Source organism: Plodia interpunctella, chromosome 17 (assembly GCF_027563975.2).
Source record: "Plodia interpunctella isolate USDA-ARS_2022_Savannah chromosome 17, ilPloInte3.2, whole genome shotgun sequence".
Classification (NCBI taxonomy): domain Eukaryota; kingdom Metazoa; phylum Arthropoda; class Insecta; order Lepidoptera; family Pyralidae; genus Plodia; species Plodia interpunctella.
The window spans coordinates 3,121,140-3,140,354 of NC_071310.1; the positions used below are offsets into that span (position 1 = coordinate 3,121,140).

At 37.9% G+C, this 19,215-nt stretch overlaps 2 protein-coding genes across 8 annotated transcripts in view; one reads left to right on the plus strand and one right to left on the minus strand.

The window, feature by feature from the left end:
• The window catches only part of LOC128677080 (protein doublesex-like), a 135,917-nt gene extending 131,264 nt beyond the window's left edge, over nucleotides 1–4,653 (minus strand). For all 6 annotated transcript variants that reach the window (XR_008405497.1, XM_053757673.1, XM_053757675.1 and 3 more), the window contains exon 1: nucleotides 4,106–4,653. Coding sequence is in view for 5 of the 6 variants with exons in the window: in XM_053757673.1 (XP_053613648.1) it covers nucleotides 4,106–4,595 (490 nt within the window). In the remaining variant the exon portion in view is untranslated. The remainder of the gene's footprint in view (nucleotides 1–4,105) is intronic.
• Nucleotides 4,654–10,419: 5,766 nt separating this feature from the next.
• Nucleotides 10,420–18,425, plus strand: LOC128677079 (sodium channel protein Nach-like). Of its 2 annotated transcripts, none has more exons than XM_053757671.1 (10): nucleotides 10,420–10,624; nucleotides 11,209–11,415; nucleotides 12,502–12,676; nucleotides 13,445–13,614; nucleotides 15,203–15,329; nucleotides 15,825–15,974; nucleotides 16,248–16,437; nucleotides 16,770–16,953; nucleotides 17,606–17,712; nucleotides 18,282–18,425. In XM_053757671.1, the coding sequence occupies exons 1-10, from the start codon at nucleotides 10,443–10,445 to the stop codon at nucleotides 18,404–18,406; spliced, it is 1,617 nt and encodes a 538-aa protein (XP_053613646.1). In that variant the 5' UTR covers nucleotides 10,420–10,442; the 3' UTR covers nucleotides 18,407–18,425. The 2 variants fall into 2 exon arrangements, with proteins under 2 accessions (XP_053613646.1, XP_053613647.1); XM_053757672.1 differs by having other exon boundaries at nucleotides 13,469–13,614.
• Nucleotides 18,426–19,215: the final 790 nt, after the last annotated feature.

Sequence of the window (19,215 nt, forward strand, 5' to 3'; positions counted from 1 at the left end):
CAAGTGTGAGGTACAATTTAATCGATAGTTCAGGTCGGTATTGCTTACTAAAAATACTGACTAATATATCATGGTTGTAGATTCTTACAGCCCTAGAATGTTTGGCATGACTAAGTTTGTTTGCAAAAAGGTGCCAACTGTCCAGTCTTTTCACTAGTCAACTACTCATAATACAGTATCAGTTGTGAAAAAAAACAAGGGATAGTAGAAGAGTACTTCGTGTCTACAAATGCTTAAATTATTAACTCAACTGAATTCGAGTCGACAATCGAGTAATACTCAACTTTACTCAAACTAATAAATAGTTTTAAAACCAATTTGTTCTATAGTACTGAGAAATATGAAGTTATTTAACCACATTTCAGTTTACATTTAGCCGCCATATATACCTATTTTAACTTCCATCTGTGTAACACGATAGGATAACAATCACCTTTTCAATTGATACTAAATGGCAATAGCAATAGCGAAAATTAATTAAAATATAAAAATTTATATACTTATTTGAGAAAATAGTTAATAGATTATCTATGTTCATAAGAAATTAGCAAACTTTGTAAAAATTGACAAAACTGTGTAAAAATTGGAATATTTGTCCAAAATTGGGACAATTTTGGAATTTGCACTAAAATTGGAACAAAATTTGGAATCAATGTGATTTTGTTATTCGTGACGTCATAATTTTAGAAGTCAAATGACGCTAAAATAAACACAAAATAGGCCTCGACTCAATTGTACAATAACATTATCTAAACATATAATAAAATTGTAAGTGGCCTAGGTATGTCTGTACATATATATCATCAACATCTTCGAATTGAAGTTTGGAGGTCAGCACACGGAAACCCTCGCGGCTTTGGGCCGCTATTTTCAGTTGGTTGTATCTAAGTCCGGTCCAATCCTTTATGTCATCAAACCACTTTCGTCGAGGGCGGCCAGGAGGTCTTTTACCAGGAATTTTGCCTTCAAGAATCTTAAATCTTAAAAGTCTTTGTATGTGACCAAAGAAACGAACTTTCCTCTTCCGAATAGTGGTCATCAGTTCGTCTGTACATATAGGATATATTAAAGAAAAATAAATATGGGAGTTTTGGGACTAATAGAAGCGAAAATAATTGTTTTTAAAATTTCTGTCTGTCTCTAAGTTTGTTCATACAAAAACTACGGGATGTAATTTGAAGCGATTTTGGTCTAACATTCTATAATGTACGCGACGAAACATGTTTCGTTGTTAGTTATGACCCGAGATTTTAGGACCCAAGATATTAACAAAAATAAGTTACGACCGGACGCGCGTAATAAACGCGGGCGCAGCCGCGAACAAAAGCTAGATACATAACTGCTATTTATTTCTCAAAAACGAAATACTTATTTTTGACCTAGTCAACTTTTCCATGCCACCTTTAAAGTTTAAATTTGAGTGATAACCGTGAATACCTAACCATTTATAATTGAATAATCGTAGTTGTTCAATGATGCGCTTACAAAGGTTATTTAGTTCAAGAATACGTCTCTTTGATAGTTTTATCTCTTTCATAAGATAGGTGCAGTTTTATTTCAATAACTTCATTCAGTTATATAATTTCAAAGTTGCAAGCTCAATTTTGAGGTCGCAATAATAAAAAAATACTTTCATGCTGATCTGGATGCGACAGAAACTGTACTACTCCCGCGGATATTGTAAAAGTCAATTAAGGGTAAAGCTATTAATAGATTCTTCTAATAGGCGATCCCGTAAGGGAAAAAGTCGTGACATTAAAAAAAATACTTAACAAAACAGTATGTGTTTAATAAAACGAGTCTTAAAGACTTGTTTCATCGATTTATTTATATAAATCGAATCGAATGTATAACCAATTAAATATTAAATTAGAAACTAATTTTAAAATTCACCAAATGTGAAAATAACAGTTAGTTAGGCCTAAACTAAAAGTAAATAAAGTGATGTATTTGTAATGAAAATATTGAAATCCGGGACTTCGCTTCCGTGGGAATTTCGGGATAATACTAATAATAATAAATTCATTCAAATTTTCATCCATTTCGTTAGTAACAATGTTGTTATCCTAGTGTTAGTAATAAAACAATTAATATATATAATAAGTAAGTATCCTATGTATTATTTAAGGTTATATTCTACCCGTGTACCAAAATTTACAACAATCCGTCCAGTAGATTTTGCATGAAAGAGTAACAAATATATACACACACACACACACACTTACGCATTTATAATATTAGTAATATTAAAAAAAAACTTGTAAACCGTCGGATTGCACGATGTATATTTTATTAATAAATTAAATATAAAAAATAATAAATCTGTACACAACAAATTTCCTGTTTTTTTTGTTTACAATTCCCGTCGGTATATACGAGTATTTGTTTACTAGATCGAGACAAGATAGGTTCTTCTTCATAGTCGTATTCCTCATGGCTGAGGGTCGTGGTAATTACGTGGAATGAAACACACACAACAACTTTCTTGGCATTATTAATGGAGTGGTTTGCCATTGCCTTCTCCATTTCACACACAAGTTAAAATAAGAATCAACCAGTGTGCAGGTTTCCTCACCATGTTTTCCTTCACCGGAAGCAAGTGGTGGACGATGAAAACTACTATACATGAGTCAGATTGGTATACAAACTCATGTGGCACGAGTAGGATTCGAACCTAGGACCTTTCGATCCACAGGCGGGCGTCTTAACCATTACATCACCACCGCTTAGATCAGAGAGAAGATAGGTACTTTTCCTTTTTTCAGATTTAGGATCATCCTATCATTAAAAGGACTATAGTAATCATACATGGACAATTTGACGACCTCTAGTCTGTGACGTGGTGGTGACATGTCACAACACTCGTCCGTTATTTGAAGGTCTCAGGTTCAATTCACAGCGAGGGCAAATATTTGTAGCGGTAATAGATATTTGTTTAAAACTGGAGATTCGTCTGTGATTTCACAACCGGCCGCCTGCCTGTCGTAAACCCTCCTTGGGAATGCTATTGGTTCCTATCAGCTGCCTGGACTGTATGTCCTTTAGTCGACATCCACGGTATATAGAGCAGTACCTATATATAAGGGTCCTATTCTAGTTTTCCAACTATATCTGAATTAGATTCCCCGGGCATGTGTAGTAGTGCCACGGCCATAGTTGTGTCAGGGATCGTCATGAGTTTAGGAGTTAGGGCACAGAAGGGCAAGATAGTACCTAGATGCGCAGTGGCTTAGCAAATCGTCTATGAAACTCCATCTGGTTAGACTATCCTAGCACCGGCCTACCTGACCCATATCTGTCTCTGTCGCAGAGTTAAGTAAGGACCTATATAATAGGTTATCTATCAAAACATCACTCTGAACTCTGAAGGCGAACTAAGTAATAGCCGGCTTTTGTTGTTTACTTATTGATAAGGTTACCAGGTAGCAACATGTATCGTGATAACTCTATCACAGTAGAGTTATGTCTAATTGATTCTGTATAAATAAATGTATTTACAATTTGACTAAATAATTTATATGAACAATAATTTCATTTAAATAGAGGTAACTGTCAAAAAAAACCATCTATAGAAATGTCTTCTAATTTGCATTAGTTTCGATCAAATAATTGATTATTGTTACACAATAATTTTCGTGAAAGGTTAAATCAAAAAAATATAAATTAAATGCCTTATACTTAGTGTATTAAAAATACACATTGCGTACACGATAAATAGAGTATTAATTAAAAGTAATAAAACAATGAAACAATAGTTTCTCTTGGACTTGATTATAATTAAATCCATGTTGCTATGACCTCTGCAACTGTTGCATTGGACGCATAATCTTTGAAATAAGGCCATCGGTTTTATAACAACACTTGATAACTAGCAATAACTAAGCCTAGTATTCTGCTCCACATTATCTGAGTGAATACCAAATTAGTATAGCAATGACGATGATAATTTGTCAATATTTATCCGCAATATTAAAACAGATTTTCAGCACAACTTGGCCTAAAAGTCTTCGAATGTCAGCAACATATCATCTTGTCGACATTATGATCATAGAGTATGCGCGAGCGCATCTCAATTTCTTTGACAAGTTGTAGCCACAAGACTTACCTGGTTGAGGCGACGGCAGCAGCGGTTGCATGGGCGGAGGTGGGGCCGACAGCGGCGGCTGCGGCGCGTACGGCGACACTCCTGGCGATCCCGGCACGGAGTCGCAGCTCGCGGAGCCCAGCGACCTCGGAGCTGGCGGCACCGGGCTGCGCTGCGCCTTCACCGCTGGCGGGTCCGGCCTGTCCAGCTCCACCCCGTTGGCCTGCACCCCGGCCCGCGCTCGCGCCTCATCCTGCGCCTGCGCACGCCTCAAGGCCGTCTGCAACGCCATCACTCTCTGTCTGTCAGCTGTTAAGCGGCACTTCTCGCACATGCAGTTCCGGTACTTGCAATATCTCTTGTGGCCTTTGAGTTCTATCTTCAGGCGGTGGTTCCTGCAGCGCGCACAGTTGGGAGGGGCGCGAGGCACGCCCGAGCTGGAGGCCCCGGGCTCGGAGCGCTCCTCGCAATCGTCGGGCGCGCGGCGCCTCCACGCGCCCACAGACACCATGATTCGCTCGTGGTCAGCAATGTTCGCGGCACTGCAGCACACGCGACGCGACACACCGTCACGATGCAACTGATTGCCTCGCCGCCGGCCGCTCCGCCCCGCCCCCCTCCCGTGCCCCCCCACTATGCTGCATTTATTGCTGTGCCAATGCAAAGTGCATTTGCAAGATTTCATTTTTCTTAATCCTGGCAAGTGGGCCTAGACTAATGACTGTCAAATGATGTCATTTTACATTTAAAGTCAATTGTTAAAATTCAAACAGGATTCTTATAAGAGTGTGTTCTGAATTCAAATTAGAAAATTGTTAGTTAGTGTGACCATATGAAGCTAGCTAGCTTATCGTTCAAGTGAATGTTCCAAAAATTCTAGAAATGTGCATATACACCAAACAAACGATATCCACTCTGGCTATCCAATCAACCAATATGGCTGGCCATAGTAGAACCAAGTATCGGTAAGAATGAGCTCGCTTGGTGTAAATCGGCTTACTACGTATAAATTCAAAGTACTTATTGTAAAAAAAATCTTTTCTTCATAAATTCATATGGTCATATACATGTAATCAAATCAAAAATCAATGTAATCAAACTCTTACTAGAATCTTCTTTCTAAGTTATCAGAATTAAAAGATCCATTCGAAAAGATATTCTGTTGTTTTGTTTATTTTTTCAGACCTAAACATTTTCACCTATGAAATACAAAGAAATAATTTAATAATAAAAATCAAACAAAACTTTAGCAATTACCAATATTGAAATAGAACAATAGCTTAATTGCATTTGAAACTTCATTCTCACGCCGCGCCGTTCTGTTAAACCAATAGAAATATTTTTTTAAATATTCATTTTTAATTAAAAATGCAATCCGCTAGCACAGCAATAAAGGCCCCGCTGCGTGCCGTGCACGATCGCGTGCAGTCGCTTCACGCACACATGCACGCTTCATGACGATGTCTCATCTGTGTGCTGCCCTACACATGTGTGCGTAAAAGCGTGAACGCGAAATTTTTACGTCATTGGATACCTTTTGGAGGTTTACGAGTTGCCGAATGCGGTAAGAAGAGCTAATTTAAAATTTGTGAAACCTCGACCATTTACTTTATATTTCCTGATTACTTCTATTGTGACTGAAGGTATGAAAGTCTTTCATTCATTTTTTTTCTTTCGTCAACATTATTTTCTTGTGGAGATTTTACTGGTGTCAAATTCGTCAAGCCACTTAAATGCTTCCGATTCTCACTGTACAGCGATTGAAGGGTGATTTTGAAGCAATTGTAACTTATTTTATGTTTATAAATACTCCTTATTCCTAGGATTTTCTTGTGATAATAGGCGTGAGGTTCCCGCCCTAGAACAGGATAAACTTACGTAGCAACTAAAGGTCTGACAACTGATGGACAGCAACAGCATTCTTAAAGAGAGTCACGCAGGCTGGTCATAAAATTACACCGATAATGCATCCAAATTTATAGATATTTTACTCTGACCTTGGACTTCGAGGTGCCACTGATGTGAATGCAACCGTGAAAATGCGAGGGTGAGAGAGAGTGAGAGAGATTACTATAATAACAACCAAGCATGGCCAACAATATTCCAAGTTACCCTGAATGCAACTCTATGTCGTGGTAATAGCGTCGATTACTCATTGATTTTGCGTACATTGATGTACTCTCGACTGTACATAATTTGATGAGTACTCGCGATAAGCCGGTATTATGTGCAAAATCTAATAGCCATCTCTATCATTGCGCGACTGTCAAGCTTCCGCAGTTTCCGGTAAAACAGTTCCGTCCTTTTCGCAAAATCGCTCCAGATTTTAGGATAAGGAGAGACATATGAACAGCAACTATCTGAAAAGGATAAACAGAGGCACGAGTGTACGAAACCATAAAAAATCATAATTTACATTTTATTCATAGTCCATGATAGGTACTGAACAACTTTTAGTATGACAGTAACCCCGAACACGCGAAACAAAATTCAGGTGATTCATACAATTTCCTCCGGGTATCAGATTTTTTTTTCACAATTTTGGGGTCGCTACCATACAAAAAGTTGTTAAGTATCAAAGGGCCGACAAAAAATCCCCAAACATTAAAAAGTACAGAAATAAAAGTAAGAAACAGGACAGAAAAGTCTCCACATACAAAACAATGCGGTAATACACAAACAACCGGCCTTACTAATTCTTCTATAAAATTTATTGTATGTCTGGTGGAAGTAAAATATATCAACAAGTTTGACTGAGCTCTACCGCGCTGTCGCCACGTGCGCACCATATTATGGGACAAACGCACGTATATGTATATATATATACATATATTATATAGTTAAATTGTAAAGTAATTTCTGTTCTACTACTTCACATGGATAATATTACTTTTTTTATATCAGCCTTTTAAAGTGTCCCACGGCATGGGCTATAAAAAAAGAATGGTAGACCTTTGCCCAGATAAATCCTCCCATGGACGTCGTGCAAAGTAACAGTTGACAGGCATCTACAGCATTCCCAATCAAGGTAAGCGTCAGGCAGACAGACGGTAAAAACTTCAAATTTTTATTTTTTACGTGCTAACTTTGCCGCGTCACAGCTTCGAATGCAACGGAGAACGCGCGAAGATTGCGAACGAGTGCACTAAAATTCTAAAATTGCTAAGAAACTCGTCGTGTATTACATTCCACGTGATGATACACTTGAAATAAGAAGAAGAAGACGTGGAAGATTGCAGCGTGCCAAGCAAGGTATCAGATTTCAGGATTGCGTTCCGAATACGGTGTCGTATACGATATCGTGTCGGCGAAATGACATACCAAAGATAGATAGTAATATTAATGTTAGAAGTTAGCGTAACATCGTGTTTTCCCTTTTTCGTATGTATTTCGTACTCAATATTTTATATTAATTCCACCAATAAGTCCCCGATACAGCCAAACGTGGCCTTCAGGTTGCGCAACCCTTGTCTCTGTCTACCTCGTAATGGATGGAATACGAAACATTGTATTTCCTTATTCAGGTTAAACAACAGCCAAATTTTATACCAATCTTCATTTTTATTCATCAGTACCTACTTAATCATTTATCTTCGTCATCGTATTTATTCTATAGAACAGGATCTGTGAAGAGAATGTCCATTTATGGAACGAAATCTTAAAAAGAAAGCGTACAAATTTTGTTTTATGTGATCGTTCCGTAACCGATTATCGATCACCCATTTATAAGTAAGGACAAGTGAGAATTCGTTTGCCTATAAAGAGTTCCGTACCGCAACATCTCTATTTGATCTTGTTCCTTTTCATTCTAAGCTGTGAAGCCCCGAAGTCCGAGCTCTGTTTAAAAATAATCCATCCTAAACATTTTGTAGATTCAGCTGTGATTTCACGATCGGCCGATCGGTTCTCTCTATTCCAAAGTTAGAATCTCCAAGCACGACCATTATTAATGTATTAATTGGAAAATAAAAGAGCCATAGCGGCATTAACAAAGTTAATCTCTCTTAGTCAAAAACATAAGCAATCCGTTTTGAAATTGTAGACATTTCACATCGACAGTACTACTTCGACGGCTCTTTACGACTTTCGCACTCATAATATTATTGTGTATGTAGTAATATAAATAATGGTCGGCAGTAGTAATTGGGCAAAGTGCCCACCGAACGTCGCCAGGTGCAGGAAATATCGCTCATGTCCAACACGGCCACGAAGCTATGAAAAGTGTGGTTTGAGCAATGCGATGGGCAAATTCGCTGCGACAGGACTAGATAATGATTTTTAGACTCCTCAGGTTCCTTTTATGCCTGTTCAGATAGCAGTCATCTGCATTAAAAGTCGATGTTAAATTAATAAAAATACAAACTGGAAAACGGTTATAATTAGTTTTATGCTATATTGAACCCTAAATGATTGAGGATATCTAGGTATCAAACCAATGCTTACGAGTATAAGTCTTCTACTTGTAAAAATGTCATTCTTTAACGTATTTTTAATGTTTTACTTTTAAACCGAGCTCTGTACTTTGAAATAACTTTTTGCCATTGTTCTTGGCCTGACCATGGCACTAAAGTACAGTCGACTCAACAATCTTAGTAGCTCACACACCTAACGAATCAACTAATAGAGGTGAAAACATTACGTGTTGTCTGTACTATTCAAATTTTTACGAGTGTCTATGACTTTTTAATAATGGTGGCGTATGCGCATCTGTGCTCTTATAATGTTCGTACGTATTCAAATCGATATTTTATATGTCATCAAAACTATGCATAAAAATATGAATCCAAGTGGATGTAGGTAAGCTCTGCGTCTATGACAAGAGGGTGAAACTATGTTAAAATCCATACTTCACATTTTACTTATCAAGTAATATTACAAATGTAATCTAAAGTCTGTCTGTCACCCTTTCTAGGCTAAATCATTAGGACATTTTTGGTGAAATTTGGAACAATATTATGTTAATGACCCAAGGTCAAACATATTGATTATATGTATGCCACGACGCCATCGATATGCTGCCATAAAATCCACAAACGAAACGCGTCAACAACTTCTATTAGTCGGTCACAGATAAAGATATTTAGAAATGTTAATAGGTATTAACTTGAATCTTCACATAGAGGATCTACCCAAGACCCTAACACCCCGTTTCGTATATGTGCACGGGGTTTATGATACACCCTGTATATTAAACCTCATGCTGGATATACACGTGACAATATTTGGAGGCCTTGATATTAAATACCATGACAAGTATCAATAATGCACACCACCAAGCGATTATTATTTTAGCCCGTCGCTGTTTGTCATGCGAGACCATAATGCCGGGTGTCCACAACAAACAAACTTGACGATTTTGTACTTGTGTCCTATTTCTACATTACACACACTTTTTCCAATTCGCTCCCGTGGAACTAGGTTTTTGGGATGCTAGATAGCACATAGATGCACAGTGATTTAGGCAAATTAGAAAAAAAACTATTATTTATATATTAATATCGTTATTTATACTTGGATTTTTTTTATTTGCAGGATCTATATCCTGACCTTTACCACTAAGAACTTTACCACTGCGCCACCGAGGTCGTCACTATTGACGACCTCGGTGGCCAGTAAAGTTCTTGCCACTGAACCGAGAAGACCCGAGTTCGATTCCCGGTCGGGTCATGATAGAAAATGATATTTTTCTGATTGGCCCGGGTCTTGGATGTTTATCTATATATGTATTTGTTATAAAATATAGTATCGTTGAGTTAGTATCCCATAACACAAGTCTCGAACTTACTTTGGAGCTAGCTCAATCTGTGTTATTTGTCCTAATAATATATATATATTATTTATATATTTATATATATATTATATTTTATTTATTTATAGTATTGATTCAGGGTACGCAAGTACTTTATTCAAATCTCTACTAGATTTGACATATACGGAACTCTCACAATATGTTAACTATTTGCGTGCAATACTAAACTGTGGTTATCAATTAAACTAAACCCCTATTTAGCCACACGATTGTAATGTTAATTATTCGTGCACCCATGCCTACAGTATAGAGTACAATACAGTGGAGCTGAAAAGACGCTTGGGTGCGCAGAGCGGTTAGTACTCGCTTTGTCTGCGATTCTGGACGTGTTGTGATATTGTAGCCTTTCAGCTACCAAGGTATAAGTCCCTAAATCGCCTTTTATGACTTCTACAACATCCCATAAATGTCGCACAAGGCGATTAAAGGACACATATGGAGTGGTCCTATTCCTTGATAACCGTAAGCATACACTGCGCTACTCTTTACCGTAACAGTTTTTTGGACATTTATTTCACAGACATAACAATATTGCGACTGCACATCATCATGGCCGGGAATGACAGTCGCTGGTGGACAGAGTACAGGCGGCAGCAGCTGAAACTGCAACCGGTAGGCTTCGAAGTCATAGTGCGCAGGAGTCTAAGAGACGTTACTAAAGAGTATGTCACACACTCTTCACTTGCGTGCGTCAGCAAAATTGGTGATTCGCAAGCCTCGGCCAAGAGCAGGTAATAATAAATCCTATACCTACTTACAAAGGTATAAAATGTTAAATGGTTGTCCTTCTTTCATCCTTACCGTCATCAACTTTTCCCTCAAGTTTCCTCCGTTTTGTATTAAACGGAGCATTTGTTTGAGGTTATTTTTGCTGTGGAGTTAGTTGGAGAGTTGAAAAGTGACAGAGGCTACTATTTACCCCGAAGCGAGGGCTATAATTAGTAATAACGAAAACCAGTTTATTTCAGGTAACACATACATAAATACATGTCCAACATGTCAAAATTACTATGAAAAACATCAAATACTTCATTAAATTACGTGAAATCAAATCAATCAATGTCTAACTTAATAAGTATTCTATTTATTACAATTTGTAAGAACCCGGTACAAACCCATCTATAAGTTCGGTTTGCGCTCGATTGTTCGGGAAGAAATTAGGAAAATACTGGGAGTAAACCCATCAATGGTTACAAATATCATCATTCCCTTGGGGAATTCCCGCGAACGAATTCCCCAAGGGAATGATGATATTTGTAAATGCCGCAAGTACAATAGAACATCATAATTAATAAGTTATCTCCTATCTTATCAGGTTGATTCCCCTCGTCATATTCTGCTTCACGGTCGGCATGACGTGTTACTTCACCGTGTACACCCTCTCCAATGCCCTGACCAAGCCTCTCTTCGTCTCCATGGAATCCTCCACGTATCCCATCGCAGACATAGACTTTCCAGCAGTAGCCGTTTGCAACGTCAATAGAATAAGCAAGAAGGCTCTGAAAGAGTATGCCGCCAAAGCGTGAGTTTTATTTTTGTATTTTATTTTGCTAGCGGCATAAACCGTAACTTTATTTTATTTTTCGCTGCGAAATAAAATTAAATTGATTAAAATGCGATAACTACAAATTTCAGCTTTAAAACAAAATTCCGTTAAAGTATAGTCAACAGCTAATCAACCTACCCAAATTCATTGCAAACTCGCCGTTATTACCGCGCCATAGAGGTTCATGCAGGGTAACTTGATGTGCTGTTGGCTGTAGGTACAAACAAAATTAACGTAATTTTGATGTTAGTGGCGCGAAGCGTGCAAAAAAACATTGAAATAAAAAATCGAGACCTCGTTGACATTAATGGCCGTGCTAATTAACAGTAGCCACGTTCGTGGCTCGTTCGTTTTTTTTTTGTTTTTTATCTATGATTTAAAGCAGCTCAGTTTTGTAGGGGCACAACATATTTTTTGCCAGTGCCATTGGACTTGATGCAAAGCCCTTTGATAAAATCGTCCGTGACCTAAAACCCATATCTGGCAGGGAAAACATACATCAAACTCCTCTGCCACGTCTGTCTGTCTGTCTCTCTGTAAAACTATTGTACGGATTTTCACGCGGTTAGATGTATAATTTATTATGTTTTTGATCGAGTAGGGTTCGAACCTGGGACATGTTCGAATCGTACTCGTGCGAGAAGAGTCTGTGTACTAATCTGTCTCATGTATTGTATAGTAGTATTCCTCGACCAAAACTTGCTTCAGGTGAAGGAAACAAACATCATGAGGAAACCTGAACTTCTTCTTCATGACCTTATCCTACTCATGTGGGGTCGGCACAGTATGTAAGTTCCTGAGTGAGTGAGTGAGGAAACCTGAACAATGGTTGATTATTAACGATATAAGTATTTCTTTTATCTATAATTATTAACTGGTATGTAAAATGGAGAAGGCAATGGCAAACTACTCCATTAATATCGACAAGAAAGTTGGTGTATTTAATTCCACGGCTGTCGTAGTCGTGGAATGAAACAAAAACAACAGCCATGAGGAAATACGACTATGATGAAATTTCGTTATATTCTCCTTTCCACTTTCCTATATTCCTTATATGATCAGTTATCCATACCTGGCCGCGAACAACGAGTCCCTGGAGGAGGTGGAGTGGTGGTTCTACCAATATGGCCGACTGCTGGACTACACCTGGGACGAACGCCTCAGCACACACCCCTTCATGGACGTTAGGTCCAAGTACCATATCAAATCTAGCGAGATATTCAAGAAGATGTCCCGGGTAAGAACCGAGTGTTTGAAAATGCGTATATGAGTTGAACGTTTCTTTTTCAACTATGCAATTGGAAGCCTTACACGCCGAACAAAGATAGCGAAGTAGATGATGCCTACTACTAGTATCCATACTGATGCTACAGATTACATAATATTTCCAGTACTAATATATAATCTGTTCTTTATCAAATATACATACTTATCTATATCATTTTCTTGTTTTGTATACAACTAATTCGTACCTATGTTGTATCCATAAGTTCTGTTAAGATTTCGACACTGTTTTGTCTTTATCTAACATGTTATTTTTATTGTAAAATGTTTCTTATAATGACTGTTTGTGCCAAAATAAGTATTAAAAAATAAATGTTTCTTATAATGACTGTTTGTGCCAAAATAAGTATTAAAAAATAAATGTTTCTTATAATGATTGTTTGTGCCAAAATAAGTATTAAAAAATACATCTATTCTTTTTCAAAGTTTGCATATCTTTCTTACACATCAATGAGAGCATTATATTGAGGTGATTTTAGGTGTGAAGATATTTGGAGAGCTTTAGTGTTAGCACGCCCGCTGAGGATCCTGGGTTTGATTACAAGCAAGGGCAATGATTAGCAATTATTTCTACCTCATAACAAATATTTGTCTGCTGGTGTGTTGTGTCCCTTTCTGTGTTTGTATCCAACGGACCAACGATACCAGCTTAGTGTATTCTGTTTCCCGTTGTGTGTTGTCCATTTATTTATATATTATAGCAGGCTAATGAAAGAAGCAGTATTATCTATGTGATGTTTGTCAGTTTGCCCCCAAATGCGAAGACATGGTGCTGTACTGTATCTGGGCTGGCGACAAGCAGAACTGCTCAGACCTGTTCGCAGTGCGACGGACCTTCAGGGGACATTGCTGCGTGTTCAACTATGTGCTGGATTACAACTCTGGTGGCAGGTAAGAAGTCATATATAAATAAGCATTCCAAGCGGCACTACTGATTATCCTAATCCTAACTTATATCATAAATGCGAAAGTAAGTTATTGTTTGTTTGTTACCTCTTATTGTTCTATCTACTCAATAGAGAAGGACATAGGATATCTAACATCCCGGAAAATTAACGCGAGCGAAGCCGCGGGCAAAAGCTAGTAAACTATACATACATTGAAGTGAAAGCTCTCTCTCTCTCTCTCTATCAGGAGCGTTATTTTTGAAATTATGATTTACGAAAACGCGCGAATGTAATGGTTTTTCCTTCGACATAAATTTCATAAATATTCTTTTATCGTTACCCTATACCTAGGTAGGCGTTCCATTACTGTATTATATGCTCTAACTCTAGACCCATCTTAAATATTTCCAAACTATAAATCCTCCATTACTTTTCATCTCATTAAAGTGACTAAGTACGTTATTCACCATGAAGTATCCACTGTTGTTAAATACATCTATTTTATTCACACACCTATATGATTGAAATGGGATTGCATGCACGATTGCATGCGATTTCCTTCTAGCCGTCGACGCATCATCACTTACATTCGTTTCGCATCGCATCGCTATGACAAGACATAATTTAAACGGTATCTAGGGTTACACTCAAGGGCGTAGCTATAACCGTATTAAGGGGGGGAAGACAATGAATATCCTAGATTATATTATGGTTTATTACGCTACCCTTGTCGTTTTAAGCTACATTTTTTGAGTAAAAAAATATATAGGTATCACATTCCATATTATGGAATATCATAATCCAGCCCTCAAATCTGTTAGTTTCTTAGGCCATATAAGAAGCGTCGCAAACTATTGATGATCGTCAAAATAGGTTTACCAGCGAACAATCGCCCTTCTAAGAGAGAGATAAATAAGAGGTAGCTGCCCCTCCCTGCCCATACCGTGCTACGCCCATGGCTACTTTTACTCTACATCTGTAAGTAACAATTTTAGAATAGTCTTTATTGTCACGTCTTCCTTCGAACCTTTCAAGACCAAGTACTAACATAGGTACATTTGTCAATGAGATATTTTTGCTATGTAGGTATTTATTTACCTACTCAAACTTTATTTATGTACTAGGTACTTAATAAGTACCTAGTTATCAACATTGGTATAAAGAACTTCTACCAGTCCACCTTCACGTGTTGTCGGTCGGGAAAAGCATATCATTCCCGACTAGACTTCGTCAAGTCGGCACTTGGTGGGTTTGCCCTTCCTGCCTGCAGGACCAGGCGAAGGCACCATATCCAAACATTTGTCCCCTAGGTACCTACTTAATTTGCCAGTTGATACGCGAAAGTTTAAAATTAGTTAATTAGTGAGACTTGTTGCCATTTCTCTAATAAAATATGTGTGAACGGGGCTGAGGCAGACGGGGAGAGAAAGCAGTTCCACCATGGCGCTACTGGAAGTATATAGGTCCAACCGGAAAACGAAATAAGATCCGCCCCTTTACGCAACTGTGCGCACTGTGCTCATTGTAGCTGTGCACAAGTAGATACACGAGGTAATTCTGTATTTGGTTACTACTGTACCCGACTATTTCAGACCGCGCAACACCATCGCGAAGGCGAAGCGTCAAGTGGAGCCGGGTTCCACAGCTGGCCTCATTCTCTACCTCGATCCTATGGTGAACGATTATGCATATCCTGTCAATCATATACAGGGATTTGACGTGAGTTGCCTGTTATTTTAGTTTTCAGTATACAAAAGAAACCATACAGCCGAAACTATAACATTAATGGGTGTTGGATGAAATGGTCCCAGATCAGGAGGACCGATCACCCGTCTGGTGCCTGCGCTGGTGTCCACAACCAGAAAATAATGTGTTGGGTGTATAAGTTCCTTGGCATATAGAGGAGCACTAAAGGAAGATTTCTGCAAAATCTTACGGGAATGATCAAAACGGATTTTATTACAAGCGTACGAAGTCGCAAGCAAACGGGAATTTGTTTAAAGAGAGATATATTCGGTCTCAGTATATGGTTTCCATGTACATCAGACCATCAGTCATCATTCAATTTAGATTGGCGTACGCGAGAGGAGCCTTTTCTCAGCAATGGACAGAAAAGGCTAAAATGATGATCAATCAATTTCTGTGACGATGGTATTGTTTCCAACGTCGATGATAGTTTTACGGTAAACTTGATGAAATACCTTAATTTTCAAGATATTCCTGTTCGACCCCGCCGTGTATCTGGACCCGTACGTGGGCCGGGTGGTGCACCGCGTGCTGGAGGTCAACAAGGCGATGTTCATCGAACTGCAGTCCGTAAAACAGATTGCCACGCAGGAGATCAGAAAATACCCTTTGAGCACGGTGGGCTTATCTTAAAACAACCTAGTTAAATCATAGACAGATAAATCGTTTATTCGCCTTTTACAAACACACAAACAAAAAAACTGCATACAAAACATTAGTGTGTTGCAGTAGCCAAAATGGTCATATCTCATCAGAGTTTGCACTCTGATGAGACCATTTCGGCAGATTTTCAGTTAACACCTAGGAGGTAGATGTCAATAGAGGCGCTAAAAAGATTTCCGTTCAATTAATCGCCATCCGATCTCTTTTATCGAAATAATTAATTTCCAGAGGAACTGCCTATTCCGTGACGAGAGTCCTGCTTACGGTGTCATGTACTCGTACAGTACCTGCCTCATCCACTGCAGAATCAAGACTGTGCAGTCGCTCTGCAAGTGCACCCCCTACTTCCTCCCCGCTAATGTCGAGAGCACTGAAATCTGTACCATGGAGAAACTGCGTTGCCTGAATAAGTATAAAGGTAACTAGCTGTGCGCCGGACATCGCTCCCGTTAGTATTTTGGGATAAAAGTGTGTACCTTATGAGCTATTCTTGGTTATATTCTACCCATGTAACAAGTTTCATCAATAGCCGGAATAGTAGAATAGGATGTCTAAACCGTACTCCTTCCGTACTTGATACGCTCAACCTAATGGAAATTTCAAAGCTGGAACCATAGATCAACATAAAGAAACAAAAATGCCCGGGCTGGAACACAATATTGGTCTTATGTTAAGCCGCGAAAATGGGGACAATTTTTTTGCTGATAAATCGAAATAATTATTTGACTACTTCCAGCTACCTTTTTTCAGAGAAACTCCTGTACATCTTCCCGCAAACCGGGAATACCGAGGGTCTAGAAGTGGAGATGCAAGACTCCTTATACTGCCCTGACTGCCTACCCGATTGCGAGTTCACTAAGCACTACACCAGGGTCTCCAAAATGCCATTGGGCCTCGACGCCTTTCGCGCCAAAGAGATGCCTAGGCGTGCATTGTAAGTGGTTACTACAGGTTTACCTGTAGTAGTGTAGATAATAGTAGTAGTATAATGGTTATTCGTCCATAAGGAAGACCAGGAGCATACGTCATCTCTTACTGGGATCCAGTATCGTACTTGTACCTTAATGTAATTTTTTAATACTTAATGCGTTTAATTTCAGGTTCCTCAAAGCTCCGTATTTTAATCGTTCCGTATGAGTCTGAAAATAAACCATACTAATAAAATATTTTTGTCTATTTATTGTGCTTAAGGGACATTCTACATGTCACCATATAACGAAGTTATTATAGCTAGCTTTTGCCGGCTTCGGTAGCCTTGGTTTCGTGCGTCCACTCATAACTATTATCATTGTCCATATCTCGGGTTCTAAAACAACGTATCGTAATGAAACCTATACCAGATTGTAAGTTAGACCACATGCTATACAAATGTGACAATCGCTTCCAAATCCATCCAGAACGTTTTGCGTGATGCGCACACTAACTGTCTGTCTGTCTATATAGACAGACAAAAACAAAAAAAAATATATTTTGGCTTCTATTAGTCCCATAAAGACCCATAATTCTTTAATATCTCCTATATGTATACTGTCATAAACCACTTAGAGTTTAATTGTATGTATAGATAATAATATTGCTTTTTCCAGTGGAAATGTCGACAGAGATAACAAGAGCCTCCTTTTCATTTACCAGTCAACATCGGACGGCGTCCTCGATCGACTTGACATCGTCAACTACTGGTTCGAAATTCTGAGTGAGTTGTTTCTGTATTCTGGGTCAGACTGAACTAAATCAGAAGTATCTACCGAGATGGTGAAAGAGATAGTAATGGATAGGGACAATCATTTGGTTGTCTCTTGGTGCACGAGTTTTTAGTAATAGATTTATTTTAATTAGGATATCAAACGGATGGTGGTTAGTGGTTAAGAGCAGGTCCGCCTGTGATCCGAAAGGTCTCAGTTTCAAATCCAACTCGTGCATAGTACCTAGGTACCTATCTAGAGTGTAGTAGTTTTTATAGACGGTAGTCCTCTAATTACTTGCTTCCGGTAATAGAAAAAATCGTAAGGAAATCGGAATTCTAGTTGTTGATTTAAGAGCTATATTATGAAAGATGAAAGGAGAAGGCAATGGCAAACTATTTCTTAGTAAATAAGTCGTTTTTGCGTGATGCACAAACAAACAAAAATTTTAAAAATCATTGTTTTGGAATCTATTAGTTAGCCCCGTAAAGACACGTCATAATTATTTTTCTTCAATATCTCCTATGTGTGTACTTATATACCTACTAACATTACTAGTTAGTGTTTTGTTTGTTTACAGGTAATTTTGGTGGATTCGCCGGTATAGTCATAGGCTTTTCAATTATCAGTGTATATGAAATATTATATTTTTATTGCATTCGCTTTTGTTACCAAATGTATGTAAATTATAAACGCTATAGTTAATAAAAATGTGAAATGGTTTATCCATATTGAAATAAATAATATAAAATTACATAACAATACAATTTAATAATATAAAAATTGAATAAGTACATCATGGTTCTCAATTATTTTTTTATCAATCCATACAAAAAAAAAACCGGTCAAGAGAAAGTCGGACTTGCTCATGAAGGGGTTCCGTAGGAGTTCCGTGACAATTATTTTATAGCAATTTCGTATGGAGAAAACCCTGGTTTTATCGAAAACCCTACCAAAGCGACATTTAATTTGACGCGTGGCGCCATCTATTAGCGTCAGAAGGCAGCATTACATTTTATTGTCACATCAAAACATATACATAGGCTTTAATGTTGCCCTAATAGTTGAACTCTAATTCAATATTTGAAACGCAAATTCCTAAATTATCCACGATTCGATTTTGATTTTCGATTTTGTTCTAAAACATTTTTGTTTGAAGTTTTTGTTGAATTATAGGTATCCAATACTTTTTTACAATTTTTCATATAGTTTAAACATTAGAGAGGAGGGACGGACTTTTTACTAGATGCAAATATTTCCCAAAGTATTAAAATAATTAAAAAAGTATTATAGAAACCTCCACTCCATTTAAAGAACTATCCAATGATATACTTAACGCTATGTAATCTAAACCGATTTTTATTCATCCCTCAGTTACATACATCTACCTACCAAATGTTAACCATAAAGTACGCATAGTCTCCGAATAAAATAACTGTGACAGGCCATTTCCGTTTTTTACATTTGGCTACGGAACCCTAAAAACGTATGGTAACGCTCCGGGTTTTGTTAAA

Bases quoted from the DNA above. Each gene is read 5' to 3' on its own strand.
- LOC128677079 (XM_053757671.1), top strand. From the start codon at position 10,443: ATGGCCGGGAATGACAGTCGCTGGTGGACAGAGTACAGGCGGCAGCAG. The intron at 15,330-15,824 runs GTGAGTTGCCTG...TTAATTTTCAAG, and splicing joins ATCATATACAGGGATTTGAC to ATATTCCTGTTCGACCCCGC. The intron at 15,975-16,247 runs GTGGGCTTATCT...ATTAATTTCCAG, and splicing joins GAAAATACCCTTTGAGCACG to AGGAACTGCCTATTCCGTGA.